Genomic DNA, 16,558 nt, shown 5'->3' with positions numbered 1-16,558 from the left:
GCTTTGATATATTCTTAAAACTCTGTTTTTGGCAGAATTCTGGACAGATTGGTTGTTTTCGCATCATGAATGAGTGAATGGAGCTTTAATTGTCCCTATTCAATTGCACAATGACATTTCTATTAAAAAGAGCCTCTTATTTTGAAAGGCAAATGTTGGTAAATACAAATAAGAGCTGTTGTCCCTCTTCACTCCTTCTGGTTTTTGTTCTACCTCTCAGCATTTCTGGAGGCGAGCTGTTCGACTTCATCGCTGAAAAAGACAACCTCCTGGAGATCGAGGCCATCGAGTTCATGAAGCAGATCCTGCAGGGACTGAAGTTCATGCACCACAGCAACATCGCTCACTTCGACCTGAAGGTAACGGCTGACGTGTACCGCCCACGCGGCTCATCTGTTGGCTTCAGCTGTTCACCGTGCTCGTGTGCCTTCAGCCAGAGAACATCATGCTGTCCAATAAAGTGACTCCTCACCCCAACATCAAACTGATCGACTTCGGCCTGGCGCACCATTTTGTCCCGGGGCAGGAGTACAAGAGCACAAGTGGCACGCCTCAGTATGTTGGTGAGTGTGTGATGACGTGTTGGATTCTTGTGGAAAACTTCCAATAGAGGTGACCTAAAACTAAAAATTAGTGTCAGAATTACACAAAAAGCCTCAAAACGATAAAGTCTGATTAAACCTGAACTCCAGGTGTTCCAGGTGAACACGCTGAGGTACCACACCTTTTAGCTCTAGGTGAGCAGCACAGAACAGCTGATCAGAGAGACTCCTGCTTACTGTAAACCGTGAAGAGGAGGCCGAGAGCTGCAGGCTTCACAGAACGAGTCGCAGCAAGAAAAGCATCGTTGAGATGTCGGAATAAGACAAAGAGGCTTGCCTGGGCCAGGAAACGCAGGTCTGCTGACGACGGGAAGGTGTTGTGGACGTATAAATCAAAGTTTGAAGTCTCTGGGTAATTCAGAATCTTTCAGGGAATGGAGGCCTCCACGATTTTATAGGGCGGTTTTTCTGCAAGTCAGAAATTCATCGTTCGTGAAGGTGGTGACCCATAAGATGAATCCCTTTGAAACCCTTTGAGGTGATTGGTACGACGGAGGATTAGGGCCGCTTTATAAAGAAAGTTTTATTTTTAAATCTCGTATTTTTTCGAGAAAAAAGTCATAACTGCTAAATTACAGGAATAAAGTCATATATTTATGACTTTCAAAGTCATAGGCTAAATTTAACGAGATTTAAAGTCGCAAATTTACAGGAAAAAAAATATTTAAAAAGTCGAGGATGATGAAAGATGTGGAGAATCTTGTGAAGATTTATTTCCAGATTGGTGTTAAAAAAACGAATAATTCTGAACCTTTTGGCGATTCATAATCAAATTATTTCCGGGTAGTTGTCGGTAGTGCGATGTTTCACATGTAAAATAAAGAGATCAGAGACACACAGGACCGTCACTTTATTTTGCTCTTTCACTCACATACCCAGAAGCCCTTTCACCTCACGTCACGTCTCTGTCATGCGCAGAAACCAAAAGAGAACGTAACCAGAGCTCCGGACGCCCCGTTTCAACACAAAACAACCACGAGGAATGACAGTAATATTTTACGAACATTGAAAATTCCTAAAACTTGTCCTCTGAAGACGGAAACATCACAGAGTTGGAGGAGATTGGAGTTTAGCGGAGGAAGAAATGACTTTAAAGGGGAAGGGATATGGATGGCTCGATTAACGGGATCTGCAGATCCTGCAAGCCAATAAATAAATACATTAATTTATTTTATTTAAAAAATTAAAATAATAAAATAAATTTTAAAAAGTTGCTGGATAAAATAAATAATTTAAATAAATAAAATAAATATTTTAGGTATTTTATTCATTTTATTTATTTTTAATTTATTTAATTTTTTTAATTTATTTATTTTATTTAAAAAAATTATAATAATAAATAAAATAAATAATAAATAAAAACAGTCGTAATTTTACGAGGAAAAAACTCATGATATTACTTTTATTATTTATTGTGACCCTAATGGTCTGCCGTAGATCGGGTTAAAAACTACAAGTATGCACTTGTCAATCATGCATGATTTTTGGTTTGTGGTTTCTGATTTAAAGTCTAACATATCTTTTGATATATTTTTTAAAGTGTTCTTTTATTTATGATTATGCAGTTTTTAGACAAAATAGAAAAAATGTGTCATTTTCTAGAACAGTTTCTACAGAGTGACAGTAGTTTGTTAGAAATTCACCTCTAAGGTTGTGTCTGAATTCCCCCTCTAATCACCAATCGTGCACGATGTAGTGCGCTCGCCATTTTCTAGAAAGTCAAGTGAACTAGAAACTGTCTTTGCGAAAAACTAGCGTACATCGATGCTCGCTAGATTAGCGAATATAGACCACAATGCATTGCAGTTGAACAATTTCAAACAATAAAAACTGTTTAAATGCAATATTTGAATAAACCATTCACATTTTCCCATCAGAACACAGTGGAGTCATAAATAATAATGTAATAATAAATAATCAATAATAATAAAGAAACACTCAGAAATACAATTTTAAGCTTAATTTTCCTCATATTTGTCCTCCATCCTCAGAAAAATGCCACAAGAAGATGTTAGAAACATTTACTGTCCATTTGACCCGATGTATCATTTGCATTTCTTCCCGTTCTCTTATTTTTCTAAAAGATAGTTGATTTGTTCATTTTTTTGTGCCCTTACTCAACATGCGGTTATTGTGTTTTCCGCATCATTATCATCTTTTTTTTGTTTGTTCTTTGTTCCTGTGGCTTCTCGTTGTTTTATGGCCCGTCCTGTAAACCGGCTTCGTTTTAGCTCGTGCTGTTCAGGCTTTCCTTCCTCTTATTCTTTGTTTGTGATGAAGCTCACCCATGTATGGTGTTGTGTGGTTATGAAAGTGTGCAGTGGAGGGTTATGATGACCATAAGTGGTACTGACGTCTGCCTGAAAGCAAAATTTGGATATCTTCCAGTGTTTTAGACTATTTTTTTCTAGTTTTAGATTTTCACAATAGTTACAAATAAACAAAATTGCGAAAAATATTTACATTTCTCTTAAAAACCCACTCCAATAAAAATTGTGTTTTGGGTTTTTTTAAACATGTTCTTGTGGCATTTTTTCTGTTGATGGAGGACGTATATGAAGAAAATTAAGCTTAAAAATGCATTTCTGAGTTTTCTTTGTTCAAATAATTTTGAATCATGAGCAGAAAAAAGAATTCAATTGGAAAAAGTTCTGGAAAATATGCTGGTAGGCGGGTCAAACTGCTCTGAGCTCCCAGCTATGGGGAGGGGAAGAGGTGGCGGGGTCCCGCCCACAACTTGGAGGTGAATTTCTAATGAACTCCTGCTGCTCTGCAGAAACTATGTCTTAGGCGTTTTGATTTTGGCTAAAAACATCATAATTAAAAGACCACTGGGAACGCTTTTAAAAATAGATCAAAAGAGGATGGGAGTGGGACTTTAAAGGGTTACCAAACAGGGAAGTTGGAGGCTGACTCCACCCACATCCGAAATTTGAAAATCCAGTCGAAGGGGCGGGGCTTGGGAGCTGGACTCTTATCATTACTGGAGATGAAAATCATGACATCAGACCTCTGAAACATGGTTTGACCAATCACAAAATTCAACTGTAATACCTCGTTTTAACCTGTAGAGGGCAGCACACAGGCAGTTTTTGACTATATTTTCAAGAATTAAACAATTTTATTTTAATTACCAGCACTTTTAAAGCCCAATTTATAGGAATCAACAGCTAAAAATAGTTGATTTAGGGTTTGGTTAATCTTTAACACACCCAGTTCTGTGGTTCCTTAGCTCCAGATTATCAGACAGTGGAGTTAAAGTGCATGAAAGTCGGAGTTAAAGTTCTGCTGAAGCCTCTCTTAAGATCTCTGTCTGTCTTTCAGCCCCAGAAGTGATCAGCTTTGAGCCACTGAGCACCGCAGCAGATATGTGGTGAGCAAAAACACCTTTTTACAACAGAAATAGTCATAATTCACTTTGTTTTAATCCTTGAAAGTTCACCCTTTTTAGCAGCAAACTTGCTAAATAAACCATTTGATGCTAAAGAAGAGCCACAGGAGTTAACTCTACTTTGTTTAAAACACTTTTGGATGTCTATTATTTATGCTCTGAAGGTTTGATGGTTCTGTGCACCATCAAACCTTCACCAGAGTAACCTGGAAAAACATGTTTTTGTCAGCGTAGGAGACGGCGGGAGTGTTTAGTTTGTGCTGAAGTGTTTGTGTATGTTCCATCACTTACTGTTTTATGTGTCTATCCCCTCAGGAGCATTGGAGTCATAACCTACATTCTGTAAGTCAAACATCTCCTGTGTGGGGGCAGAGTCCCAATGTCAAATGCACAAACGGTAACATGTCTAAAAGCTAAAGTCACTCAAGTTGGAGTGGAAAAGGTGTTCAATTCCATTTTAGAGTTAAAAACTAAAAATACGTTTCAAGAATCCAGCTGGACCTGAACACATTTTTGGAGCATTTTGGTATTGAAATGGAAAAACAAACCAGATAGTCACTGGAAATTACAGAAACTGACACAAAAAACCCTAAAAATCAAACATTGATTTTAAATTGTTGTTCAGCAGAATCAATAAAATGGAAATCATGCAGGAAAATATTCTAGTATGTTGGAAAAAATCCCAAACTAGCACAATCATCCTGCAGTGTGACTCTATTTGAGGCTCTGAAGTGTGATGTCTGATCTATTATAGCTGATTCTATCACCTGAAGGTGAAAGCAGCTGTTCAGTTAAACAGTTTTTATTGCTATGTCAGCATAACTAGAAAATAAAGTCATTATTTTAAGTCTTTTTTTCCTCAGGAAAATGTAATAATTTATTTTATGTTAAAATAAGATTCATTTACTCCTCCCTTCAGGTTTCTAAAAAACCCATAAAAATCCATCTAAATCTTTGAACGGTGTTGAAGTTTAAGATGGAAATGTTGTCTTCTCACTCTGTCTTAAAACTCTGTGTCCGCAGACTGAGTGGTATGTCACCATTTCAAGGTGATACCGACGAAGAGACTCTGAGGAATGTCGTGGCGATGAAGTACGAGTTTGAAGATCTTTACTTCAAGACGACCAGCTCCATGGCTAAAGATTTCATCCAGAAGCTTTTAGTGAAAGATCCCAGGTAAGAGCTCAAGACACCACCTCTGGACAAATCAGGTATTACATCCAGTAGGAAATCTGCTCTGAATTACTAAAGTGGTTTTTAAAGCATTTTTCTTTAAAGTAAACACTAACTTCTATCAAATCCCAAACATTTTTATATCCACAGCCCTTCAACTGATCTGTTTGGTTTCGCCACGTTTGTTTATTCGAACAGATAATTGTTCTTTCCTGATGTTTTAATTTTAACGAGCAAAACCAAAGCAGTTTGAACCTTTTTTTCTTTGGAAAATTGTATTTTCCAAAGGATACTGATTCTACTGTGGGTCATGGGGTACATGTAAAACTAAGAATCTTTCTCTATCTGCCCCGTTTGTGTTTGCAGAGAGAGGATGACTGCAGATGAGTGTCTGCTTCATCCATGGATCAAGGTGAACTCCCCCAACACTACAGAGGATCTGTTTAAATTCACATCGTAAGGATAGGAACAGTTTGTTTTTTCTCGTTGGCACAATTGTTGTCGTGTTTTCCAGCCCATCACACGCAAACAGGTGGCCAACCGGAATCGCTCCTCCATCAATATGAGGAGCTTCAAGAGGTTCAACGCCAAGAGGAAGTGGAAGGTGAGTTTCAGGAGGCGTAAATCCCTGAACGTATGTGACTGCGAGTAAACCGCGTTTGACCTCTGACCCCACAGATGTCCTTCAACATGGTGTTTGTTTGCAACCGGCTGGCAAACCTGAGGCTTCTGTGCAAACACAGATCTAATCCCGATCTACTACAGGTGAGATGTTCACCTGTTGAACAGATGCTTGACAGATGAGGTCAGTGCCACACAAAGGAGATCATGATCTGGGGCTTCATTTTTAAAGGGCCAATATCAGGATTTTCTCAAGTCTTTCAGATTAAACTATATCCATATATATGATCATATTAGTGCTGCCACGATTAGTCGACTAACCGACGACTAATCGACTACTAAAATAGTCGATGACTAATTTAATAGTCGATTGGTTGTTACTTTATATTATATGGAGTCAGAGTGTAGGAAAGTGAGAAGGTATAATGGCATTCTGCTAACTTTTTGGACTATTTTGACATTTATGTAGGCTATTTTGGAGCTTAGCTAATATTAAAGCTGCATGCTAGCTATTTCAGACTTTTTTTTGTTTTTAGCACTAATTAGGAGTTAAGCAAATTTTTAGCTACATGCTAGCTACTTTGGCTAATTTGATTTTTTTTTTTTTTTCATTTTTGGGGGGCTAGTTTATGAAATATTTCAGCTACATGCTAGCAATTTTAGGTAATCTAGGCTTTTTTCAGTTTTTAGGCTATTTTTGAGTTTAGCTAATGTTTCAGCTGCATGCTATTTTAGCTATTTTAGACTTTTTTTGGTTTTTAGGGGTAATTTGGAGTTTAGCTAATATTTCAGCTACATGCTATCTATTTTGGCTAATTTATGAATGTTTAGGCCGATTAAGAATGTTTTCAGTTTTTTTAGGATAATCTGAGTTTAGCTAATATTTCAGCTACATATTAGCTATTTTGGCTAATTTAGTTTTTTTGTTTTCTAGGCTATTTTGAGGTTTAGCTTAATGTTTCAACTGCATGCTAGGTGTTTTGGCTAACTTGGACTTTTTTCAGTTTTTTAGGCTAATTTGGCATATAGCTAATAATTTAGCTGGTTTTCAGCTTCATTGATTTTAGCTATCAATTTTAGCATCTTCAACTGCTAAATTCATCTTACAGCATTCATACTAGCATTATCAGAGGTAATGCTATATATCTAGTTTTAGTTAGTTTAAAGTTAATGAGGGTTAAGATCTGTGCTTTATATCCAGTTTGCACATGACCTGATTAGTCGGCTATTAAAATAACCGTTTGTGGCAGCACTAGATCATATATTACCTTTGGCACAACAAAGAACAAACTTTTTATTAAATGCGAGTTATCTTTGTCAGTTCTCAATCTAATTGCCTTTCGCTGTAAATTAATGGTTTTGGTGCTTTCACAAATGACATCTCTCTAATCCCTTATTTTATTATAAACTTTTCATTCTGTCAAAACAAATTTACTTTAAATCCAAATGAAAAAGAGATTATAGAGCTGACCACAGGCATTTGTAGAAATTAAAGAATGAGCTCCGAAATGTTATGGATTTAAATATTTGAATGGGTCTGCACCTCTCTGATTTGGCTTTACACCAAATATATACCTTATTTTAGAAAGAAAAGATTTATAAGTTATCTCTTGAAAGTTTGGGAGGTTCAAAAGGTACCTGAGAACAGTCAACGTGCATTTACTAACATAGGGCTTAAATTTCCTGCTCAGCAAATTCACCAGGTTTGCCTTTACTTTAGTTCTGATCTTTATGCAGAACAAACTTTATCTGTTTTCATTTTTGCATTTTAATAATAGAAAAACATTATTGTCTCTGCAGAGACAATGTGAGAGTGACGGGGAAGACTCTGAGACCAACCCCAGCTCTCTGTTACGCCGACGACTCAGCAGCAGTTCCTAAGATGACCAGCAGAGGCCAGCAGAGTCCTCCGAACCAGTTCTATGAGGAAAAGCTTGTTTTCATGGAGTATACACAGGTTTCCTGGTATTTCTCACCGATGACGTCTTCATCAGGCAGGTTTTAGAGATTGTTTCCGGTCAGAAACATTGTTTCACGTGTCGTCATGTGACGGCAACACCAGAGCATCACAGTTTCTGTGGTTCAGGATGAACTGATGGGTTCATATGATCAGAACTTCAAGTAGGTGGTAAAGTGTGCTCTTTTTTTATGCTGCCATGAAATGTGAGGAATTAAACATCTGTGAGCTTTTATCCAGATTTATTTAAAATCTTTAATGATGCACAAGAAACAGCAGCTATTTATGCTGGTGCTTTTTTATTTTTATTGTCTTTAACCACGTTTTCTGACACCTAAATGTTGTGTATTTTTTACGTTTGCATTGGCGATTAAGATTGTGTTTCTATGTTAAAAAAAAGTAAAAATGACTGTTTGTGTGATTTGGTGTGTTTAATAAACAGATCATTAAAAAACTTATCTATTCAGTTAAATTAGTTTAACTCAACAAGTTGATTCTGGGTTAGCTGAGCTTGTTGGCTGGCTGGTTTCCCCTGCTAGAGAGCGATTAGTCCAAGATCATCTACATCTAGACACTCCAACCATTGAAGACTAGACTAACTCAACCTATACTTTAAAGATAGAGTGAGGCAAAAAGATTTCTGGCCTGTAACTTCTTCTTTAAGAGGATCCTCTGTCCTCCACCTGTTACCTGTATTAATGCACCTGTTTGAACTTGTTATCTATATTAAAGACGCCTGTCCTCAACCTCAAACAGTTGAGCATTCTAGATCGTCAGCTTGCTTTCTTACCCATCCTCCAGAACAGTAGGTGGCGGTAATGCACCTTTCCCAGCTGCCATGAAACCAGAAGAAGAACCTCAAAACAGTCACACTCCAAACTCCACTAAGACCAAAGAGCTGTCTAAGGACACTAAAAAACACAATTGCTGACCTGCACCAGGCTGGGAAGACTGAATTTGCAACATGTAAGCACCTTTGTGTGAAGAAATCAACTTTTACTATTAATCATTAGGAAATGGAAGACATAAAAGACCACTGATACCTTCTAAACTAAAGTTTCTAGAGAGGATTTGGATGATCCAGACGAGGATTGGGAGATTATCCTACGGTCAGATGAAAGCAAAATAGGACTAGAATGTTGATGCTTGACCTACTGTAAAGCATGGTAGTGGAAGCATCATGGTTTGGAGCTGTTTTTTAGCAAAATGACTAGTAATCCATCTAAAGGAAAGAATGAATGGGGCCATGTATCAACATATATTGAGTGAAATCCTCCTTCCATTAGCAAAAGGTATTGAAGATCTTTCAGCATAACGATGATCTCAAACAGAAGTGGTTTTGTAAGAAGCATTTCAAGGTCCTAACCAGTCTCCAGATCTCATAGAAAATCTTTGGAGGCAGTTGAAAGTCTGTGTTACCCAGTGACAGCCTCAAAACATCACAGCTCTAGAGGAGATCTGCATGGAGGAATGGACCAAACAACAGTTTGACTCACAGAAAACGAAACACAAGTTTAACTTAAGCTAAATCTCTTTATTTGGTTTTAGGCTTGAGAGGAAAAAGACAGTGTGCAGTTCAGACATAAATATAGAGAAAAAAATATGGTAAGTTGTCTGTTTTTTCTTATAATCTTTAAAACAACATATTTAAAAAAACATGTTACAAGTTGTTTATGAGAAGCTGTTCTGCATTCACTGTTTTTCTTTTAAAGCTTCAGTAAAAATTGGGGATACATAAGGAAGGAAAAATCTAGATTTAAATTTGGCTACAAGTTTCTACTTTCTCTTTCTTTAAAAAATGTTTTTTTTATTACTATTGGCAGTCTGTTTAAAGCAGAAAGAGAATATTGCTTAAAAAGCTTCAATTCCCAAACTAACTGTATTTTTAGCCATTTCCACCAAGCGTTACAGAACAGGGAAAGTTATTGTAAAATGAGAAGTTTACAATATGATATCACTATCATTTACAAACTGCAATTTTATTATTTTCTTTAACAAACTTCCTGTTTTTGGTAACACTGTTGCAACTCAGCAACCGTCAAACAAAATGAAACTGAACTGTATCACTCGGTGGACATGAGGCTCCGATCATGTCACAAAACAATCCTACAAGTTATTTTCACAGCATCTCCAGAAGAAACATGTTTAAAAAAATAAAAATACAGGCGTCAGGACGAACAAATCTAAGAATAAAGACAATAATAATCATTTGGGGAACGCCCACCAAGCTCTGCAAAAGACTCGGAGAAATCAAACTAAATCAACAAATGCATTCCGTTAGAATTACAAGTTTGACCTTTACATGTGTCATTATACATACATGTAGCTGTAAAGCAAAAATAATAAATACACTTTCTTGTTTGTGGGTTAGAATTTGTGTGTGGTTTTGCTGTTTAGGATTCTTTGGAGTCTACAGAAAGCTCTCAGACTATCATTACGTAGGTTTTTCTACGCGTCCGTCCACCCACACCGCTCTATTCACATCCATGTTTCTTCCTTTGGTTATGAGGCTTCTTCAGTGAATATTAAAACTATTTGGTTAAATTTGTCTAAAATATTTGGCAAAGACTCTGTTATTTGAAAAGGATAGCTCGTTTTTCTTTCATGACTAAAGTAAATGGACGTAAAAATGGTAACCAAATCATACTTAAATTCTTTTGGTTTAAGGCCAGTTAAAGCACTTTAAGCTTGAGTAAGCCTGTTCGGTTAAGAACTCTTTGAAAATGACCATCTCTTAGGATAAAAGGTAACAGAAAGACATGCATTATATCATTCGGTGTAGTTTTCAAAAAGTTGGAAAGACGAACAAAATTTGTGCTCCTGTGTTTTGGTACATTCACCGTTAAACCTCACTGGCAGCTTCAACAGTCCTTCCTGTGCCAGAAGGTTTCTCTAGTTCATAGTTTTTACAGTGCACTCTTTGTGATCCGTCCTTTCCAGGCTTCCCGACGTCATCAGAAATGTTTTCTGTAGCTGGTTTGAAGGTGACACCAAACGCTGGTTTTTGGTTTCATTTGCTGAAGACTTCCATCATGTCATCGATCTGTGAAGTAAGGCTCCGACTTGTGACCAAATCCAGGGTCGGTTCTCCTGCGGGTCGAGTCTGACACGGACTGTCACTGGTCAAGGAAAGGTTCTTATAAGGAAAAAAAAGGGGGATTTTTGGTTTTACAGACAGGCACAAGCAGCAGTGTTAGGTTCATGTCTCAGAGACAACAGAGGTAGAAGTAGCTATTTTTTTTCTATTTTTTTTTTTTTTGAGGATAAGAACAGTTCTGAACATGGAACATTCCATTCTATTCATTGTGGCATCTCCATCGGACGTCTGAGTGATAAAACATTTTGGTTACCGAACACCCAGCTCGAACAAATCTTTGGGGTACATGCTTAAAGAACTCCACAGCCCGGAGTGGCAATGCTTTTGAACTGCTTTTCCCACATGCACATATCCATGTACACATGCAGGCACTAAAGGCAGTAAGCTTTGGTTTGAGTTTCAGCAGAAGGATGAGATCAGTGTGAGTGAAAACCGGAGGATTACTGCAGCTACAACAGCCTCTGGAGTACTTTTGTTTGCAGGGGAAAAACCTGAGTTTACTAAGAGGAATCTAGGCTGATGGAGGGGGAGGAAAACGGGGATTTGGTTGTTAATCGTTGACCAGTGTCAGCCGTTGCTCGTGCCAGACCGACCCGCAGGATGCTGCACAGTCACAACCTGGCAATGTGCGGAATGAATCATCTGTGAACAGGAAGAGAGACAGTTTCAGCGCTGCTAGAGTCATTTGAAGCAGATTTTACACTTTAATAAACTTAATTAAAACTTCCAATGCTACTTTTATCTCATTAGTTTTCTGAAAACATCTGGAATTTAGCTGCAAATATCATTTTATTCAAGATGTTGCACCACTTCGAATGTGAGAAACAACAGTTACCTGAGCTTCTGACTCCACCCGAGAACAGGTAACTCCATCTTTAGGACTGTCGCTGGCTCCTGCGGTGGTTCTTGGAACAGACCAGCTGTCCTGGCTCCCTTTACTGCAGAACAGACTACAACAGTACGTTAGCACAGTAGGAAACACTTTTATCAGTGAAGTCAAGGGAGTTGCACTGACCTCTGGCGGTATCCGAGCAAGAGGAAAACCACGCAGAAGATGATGCAGGCCGTGCCGATGTAGATCCCAATGACGGCGCTGCCCAGAGAAGTCTCTGCATCCCCACACTGACACAGACTGTTCCCTTTAAAATAAAGAAATATATGATCAGTCATCTTTTTATGCAACAGGGCGTTGATCTTTTACCAAAACTGCTGACATTGAAAAACTGTTATTCAAAATCTATACCACTTTCACTTTCCTGTTCTCTCAAGGAATAAAATTCTATTTTTCTTCAGACTTACCAGATGTGGAGTCGCTTTGTTCTGCAAGGGACACCAGTCTTTTTGAGCAGTCACTCTCTCCGTTTCCATTGTAGGCCACCAGTTTGATTTCATACACAGCACCTGGTTCTGTAATGTATTTGAAGCAGTTGTAAAAAAATCTGTCATTTCCTCAATTATCATCTGAAAACAGTGAATAAAAACCCAATTCTCCTCCAAACTCATCTGTAATTATCAAAATAAGTTTGAACACTCTAAAAGTAAAGAAATGTACTGTTTACTATTGTATGCTTTAAAGTGAGTCTGTAGTTTTGAAATTCACTTGGTAAATTTCTAACAAAGCAGACACAACTGTGAATATTAAATCCTAGAAAATAGTTGCTAGATTTTCCTTCAAATGTGTCAACTTACAGCTAGTCCACAAAATGATTTCAAAATAAAATCCTAAAGCAAAAGCCAACATTACATTTTTAAGGTAGTGCATTTATATTTTCTCTTTTTTGTTCCTAATTTACTAAAGAATCCTTTAATAGAATTAAACATTTTTACTAGTATTTTATTGCACATAAACTCAGTTTTTAGTGTTTGTTTCATCAAATTATTTATAATAAGCTACTTTCTGATTGACTAAATGGAATCATTCCAGCTAATTTGGCTACCGCTATTTATTGTAAGGAGGAAGAATTTGCAAATGGCGGATACATTACTGTTCTGCAAATGTTGTCTCTAAGATTTTTAACAATTTTTAACAACTTAACATTTTTAACAGTTTATAACAATTCCAGATAGTGCATATATAAATTTATGTATTTATTTATCTAATTTTAATACTATATTGTTATAAAATTACTTTGAGTGCATATTGTTTAGGAATATGGGTTTTACCAACAAAACTATACCTTTAAATGTTGCCAGTAATATAAAAGACCAGATGTAGAGTAACTGCAGAAAAGCATTCATGGTCAGGGGTTCAACTCCCAACCACAATAGTCACTGTGTCCTTGAGCAAGACACCTGACCTCACATTTCCCTCAATTTTGAGGGAAAATTGAAAGTCCCTTTTGGGATAAAAAGCATCATCATATATAACCTAAAGCAGACTAACCAAGGTTATAGATGGAGTGGGCGTTGATGTGGCATGGGAGCTGGATCGTGTCCTGGAAGTCGGGGTGGGGGACCCTGCGGTAGGAGAGCCTGAACCCTTCAGCTTTACCAGGCTTACTGGGGAGTTCCCAGAAGACCTGCACCGCACTGGAGTTCAACACCTTGGTGAAGTAGGTGGGTGAAGGAGGAACTAAAGGAAGAGGAAATGGAAAGTATGGTTACTGTGAGCAGACAAGTGATCTTCAGATGTGTCTAAATGACTGAAAAGTGCTGTCCTATAAATAGTCTCTTTAATCATGTAAACAGTTTTCATCCGGTTGTGTTGCTCTTACTGCCTCCTAGTGTTGTGGCAACCACAGTGTTGGACTGCTGGCTGGCTCCTAACGAGGAGTAGGACTTCAGGTAGAGGGAGTAGGTGGTGGCGGGCTCCAGGCTGCTGACCACATGCTGGAAGGTCCCTTTGCTTATGGCCTCCTGCAGCTCCATGCTGTCAGGCTCTAGATCACACACACACAGAGGTATTTGTAGTCACATTCGAAGGACGTCTCTCTGCTGTTCTGACACTCACCTCCGATCTTACAGATGTGCAGAACATATCCGATGATGGTGTCTGTGTCACTGGCGGGAGGATGGTTCCACGTGAGTTGCAGGGTGCTGGTGGACAGAGCGCTCGCTGTGAAGCCCTGAGGAGCGGCGGGTAAGTCTTTAGCTTGTGTCACGGCCAGGCGGGCGCTGGCCTGGTTGGTTCCGGCGCTGTTCTCTGCGATGCACTGGTAGATGGCCTCGTCCTCCAACATTATCTGGGTCAGGGCCAGAGTGCTGCAATGACAACAGTCACAGACATAAATAAAGCTAGTTTGAATCATGTAAGCTGAATGTGGCCACTAAAGATGCTAATTGTAATAGCTGAAGATGCTGAAATTGATAGCTAAAAAGGCTGAAACTGAAAACGCTGAAGTTGATAGCTGAAATTGCTGAAGCTTATAGCTGAAAAAGTATAAAGTTGATAGCAAACTAAAATATTAGTTAAATGCCAAATTAGCCTAAAAAACTGAAAAAGCCTAAATTAGCTATGACAACTAGCATGTAGCTGTAATATTAGCTAAACTCCAAAATAGCCTGAAAAACTGAGAAAAGCTTAAATTAGGCATAACAGCTTGCGCGTAGCTGAAATATTACCTAAACTCCAAAATAGCCTAACATTTTGAAAATAGCATTAATTAGCCATAGCAGCTAGCATGTAGCAAAAATAACAACTAAACACCCAAATAGCCTAAAAATCTGAAAAAAGCCTTAATTAGCCATAACAACTTGCATGTATCTGAAATATTACTTAAACCCCAAAATAGCCTAAAATGTGAAACAAAGAATCAATTAGCCATGGCAGCTAGCATGTAGTGGAAATAACAGCTAAACACCCAAATAGCCTAAAAAACTGAAAAAAAGCCTGAATTAGCCATAACAACTAGCATGTAGCTAAAATATCCGCTAAACTCCCAAATAGCCTAAAACACTGAAAAAAGCCTGAATTAGTCATAACAATTAGCATGTAGCTGAAATATCAGCTAAACTCCAATAGAGGCTAGAAAAACTGAAAAAGCCAAAATTAGCCATGACAACTCGCATGCAGCTGAAATATTAGCTAAGCTCCAAAATAGCCTAAAAAACCCTAGTAAATATCAAAATAGTCCAAAAAGCTAGCATAATGCCGATATAACAGCTGAAACTCCAAAATAACCCCGCAGTAGATACCAAAACAGCAATATTAGCAGCTAAAAATGAATCCCAAATTAGTTTAAAATAACTTTTATTTACAACACAACGTGGTTGTGAAAAGTTTGACCATCTTCACTGAAAATTATGCTCTCTTGGTGTTTTTAGCATGTTCTTGTGGCATTTTTCTGATGATGGAGGCCATATATCAAGAAAATTAAGCTTAAAATTGCATTTCTGAGTATTTATTTCCTCAAAACGTTGTGAATCAGACAAAAAGCTGACATAAAAATACAGTTTATGAAGCTTTTAGGCCCGTAGAACCTAGGAAAGGGAAGCTCTGTGTTCCAGTTTATTCTGATGCATACACTTGTAAACAAGTAGATCCATGAACGTCTTTGTTTTCCTCGTCTGGCTCAAAACTGTACGTCTCGATAGCTCCATTTTTGTTGGGTTGTGAGGGGTATTAAGCTATAGTGGGAACGCCAATGTTCTTTAGTCAATGATTAATTTAAAAGACCACTTGGAACGCTTTCCCCATAGATCAAAGATGATCGGAGTGGGACTTTTCAAAGTAAAGCTAGCATATAACAGTTCTGTGGTGGTTATTGGTTTTGTTTGAAGTTATCTTACCTGTTGTTATTTGTCAGCTTCACGTTCTGCCCGGGCGTCAGGATTTTACCGTTCTTTAGCCAGATCAGATGCGGGTCGGGGACGCCTTGAGCCACGCAGGTGAACACTGCGCTGCTCCCCGCGGGCCTGGAAACGGACTGCGGCCACTGTACAAACTCAGGTGGCGCTTCACAGAAATAGACAAAGTCAAAATAAAGGTCTCATAAAAGTGTTAAAAAAAAATCCAATGGAATGATAGTTGAAAATGCTATATCCCACTACTGTCCACTACACTTGGAGATATCACCAGAAAACATCCTTTTTTTGGTTTTGGGGGGTCGTCAAAACATCAACACGCTCACCAGCTGACCCCCACCCGTCGGTGGCAGATGCCCCCTCAACACCAAGTTCAGCATTTGAAGAACACTAGAAATATATTGGCTCCCAGCACCAGAAGGCCTCGGCCACACCCCCTTCCCCTGCATCTAATTGTGCATCTAATTGATCTATTGACCTCCACCCTGCCTTTCACTGATCCTACTTTGAATACATTAGGACTTCCATTGCTGCGAACAAAGGGGGTCTCGCAGCTGGATCGATCTCACCAAAAGTCTCTAATGGATAAGTCACTATAACACTTTTAATTTACACATTTAAGGCTCAAATATAGAATAAATTGAAGTTATGGGACGAAAACATTTGAATTTAGGAACTGGATTACAATGATTTTTCAAATCATGTTAGTCCATGTAAGCTTTAAAAACCTCAAATATATGAGACAACATCAACTGTAGAAGGATCCATCTTTTAAAAAAAAAGCCTTGGAAGTAGAGGAACAATCTGTTATTTCACACTTTCTGGGGGAACATGATGGTTTAGGGGTTTGATTTATATATATAAAACATATATATATAAATAACATACATATATATATAAATATATATATACATATATATATGTATATATATGTATACATATATATATATATATATATATATATATATATATAT

General features: G+C 37.9%; 2 protein-coding genes across 6 annotated transcripts in view; one reads left to right on the top strand and one right to left on the bottom strand.

Annotated features, from left to right (window-relative positions):
- Positions 1 to 8,200, top strand: part of si:dkey-240h12.4 (death-associated protein kinase 2) — a 19,948-nt gene extending 11,748 nt beyond the window's left edge. For all 3 annotated transcript variants that reach the window (XM_024260524.2, XM_024260534.2, XM_024260542.2), the window contains exons 4-12: positions 221 to 359; positions 434 to 563; positions 3,927 to 3,975; positions 4,309 to 4,335; positions 5,017 to 5,169; positions 5,533 to 5,578; positions 5,681 to 5,770; positions 5,845 to 5,931; positions 7,588 to 8,200. In XM_024260524.2, the coding sequence (XP_024116292.1) occupies positions 221 to 359; positions 434 to 563; positions 3,927 to 3,975; positions 4,309 to 4,335; positions 5,017 to 5,169; positions 5,533 to 5,578; positions 5,681 to 5,770; positions 5,845 to 5,931; positions 7,588 to 7,668 (802 nt within the window). In that variant the 3' untranslated portion in view covers positions 7,669 to 8,200. The remainder of the gene's footprint in view (positions 1 to 220; positions 360 to 433; positions 564 to 3,926; positions 3,976 to 4,308; positions 4,336 to 5,016; positions 5,170 to 5,532; positions 5,579 to 5,680; positions 5,771 to 5,844; positions 5,932 to 7,587) is intronic.
- Positions 8,201 to 9,263: 1,063 nt separating this feature from the next.
- Positions 9,264 to 16,558, bottom strand: part of si:ch211-57n23.4 (immunoglobulin superfamily DCC subclass member 3) — an 18,118-nt gene continuing 10,823 nt past the window's right edge. For 2 of the 3 annotated variants that reach the window (XM_036214277.1, XM_024260631.2), the window contains 8 exons: positions 15,570 to 15,735; positions 13,792 to 14,042; positions 13,556 to 13,720; positions 13,225 to 13,413; positions 12,141 to 12,248; positions 11,857 to 11,980; positions 11,677 to 11,791; positions 9,264 to 11,483 (listed from right to left, as the gene is read on the bottom strand). In XM_036214277.1, coding sequence (XP_036070170.1) covers positions 11,409 to 11,483; positions 11,677 to 11,791; positions 11,857 to 11,980; positions 12,141 to 12,248; positions 13,225 to 13,413; positions 13,556 to 13,720; positions 13,792 to 14,042; positions 15,570 to 15,735 — 1,193 coding nt within the window. In that variant the 3' untranslated portion in view covers positions 9,264 to 11,408. The remainder of the gene's footprint in view (positions 11,484 to 11,676; positions 11,792 to 11,856; positions 11,981 to 12,140; positions 12,249 to 13,224; positions 13,414 to 13,555; positions 13,721 to 13,791; positions 14,043 to 15,569; positions 15,736 to 16,558) is intronic. The other variant, XM_036214278.1, reaches the window with a different exon arrangement.

This window comes from Oryzias melastigma, linkage group LG11 (assembly GCF_002922805.2).
Source record: "Oryzias melastigma strain HK-1 linkage group LG11, ASM292280v2, whole genome shotgun sequence".
Lineage (NCBI taxonomy): Eukaryota > Metazoa > Chordata > Actinopteri > Beloniformes > Adrianichthyidae > Oryzias > Oryzias melastigma.
Note: the sequence above shows the minus strand (reverse complement) of the source record. Positions and strands in the feature narration are given on the sequence as shown.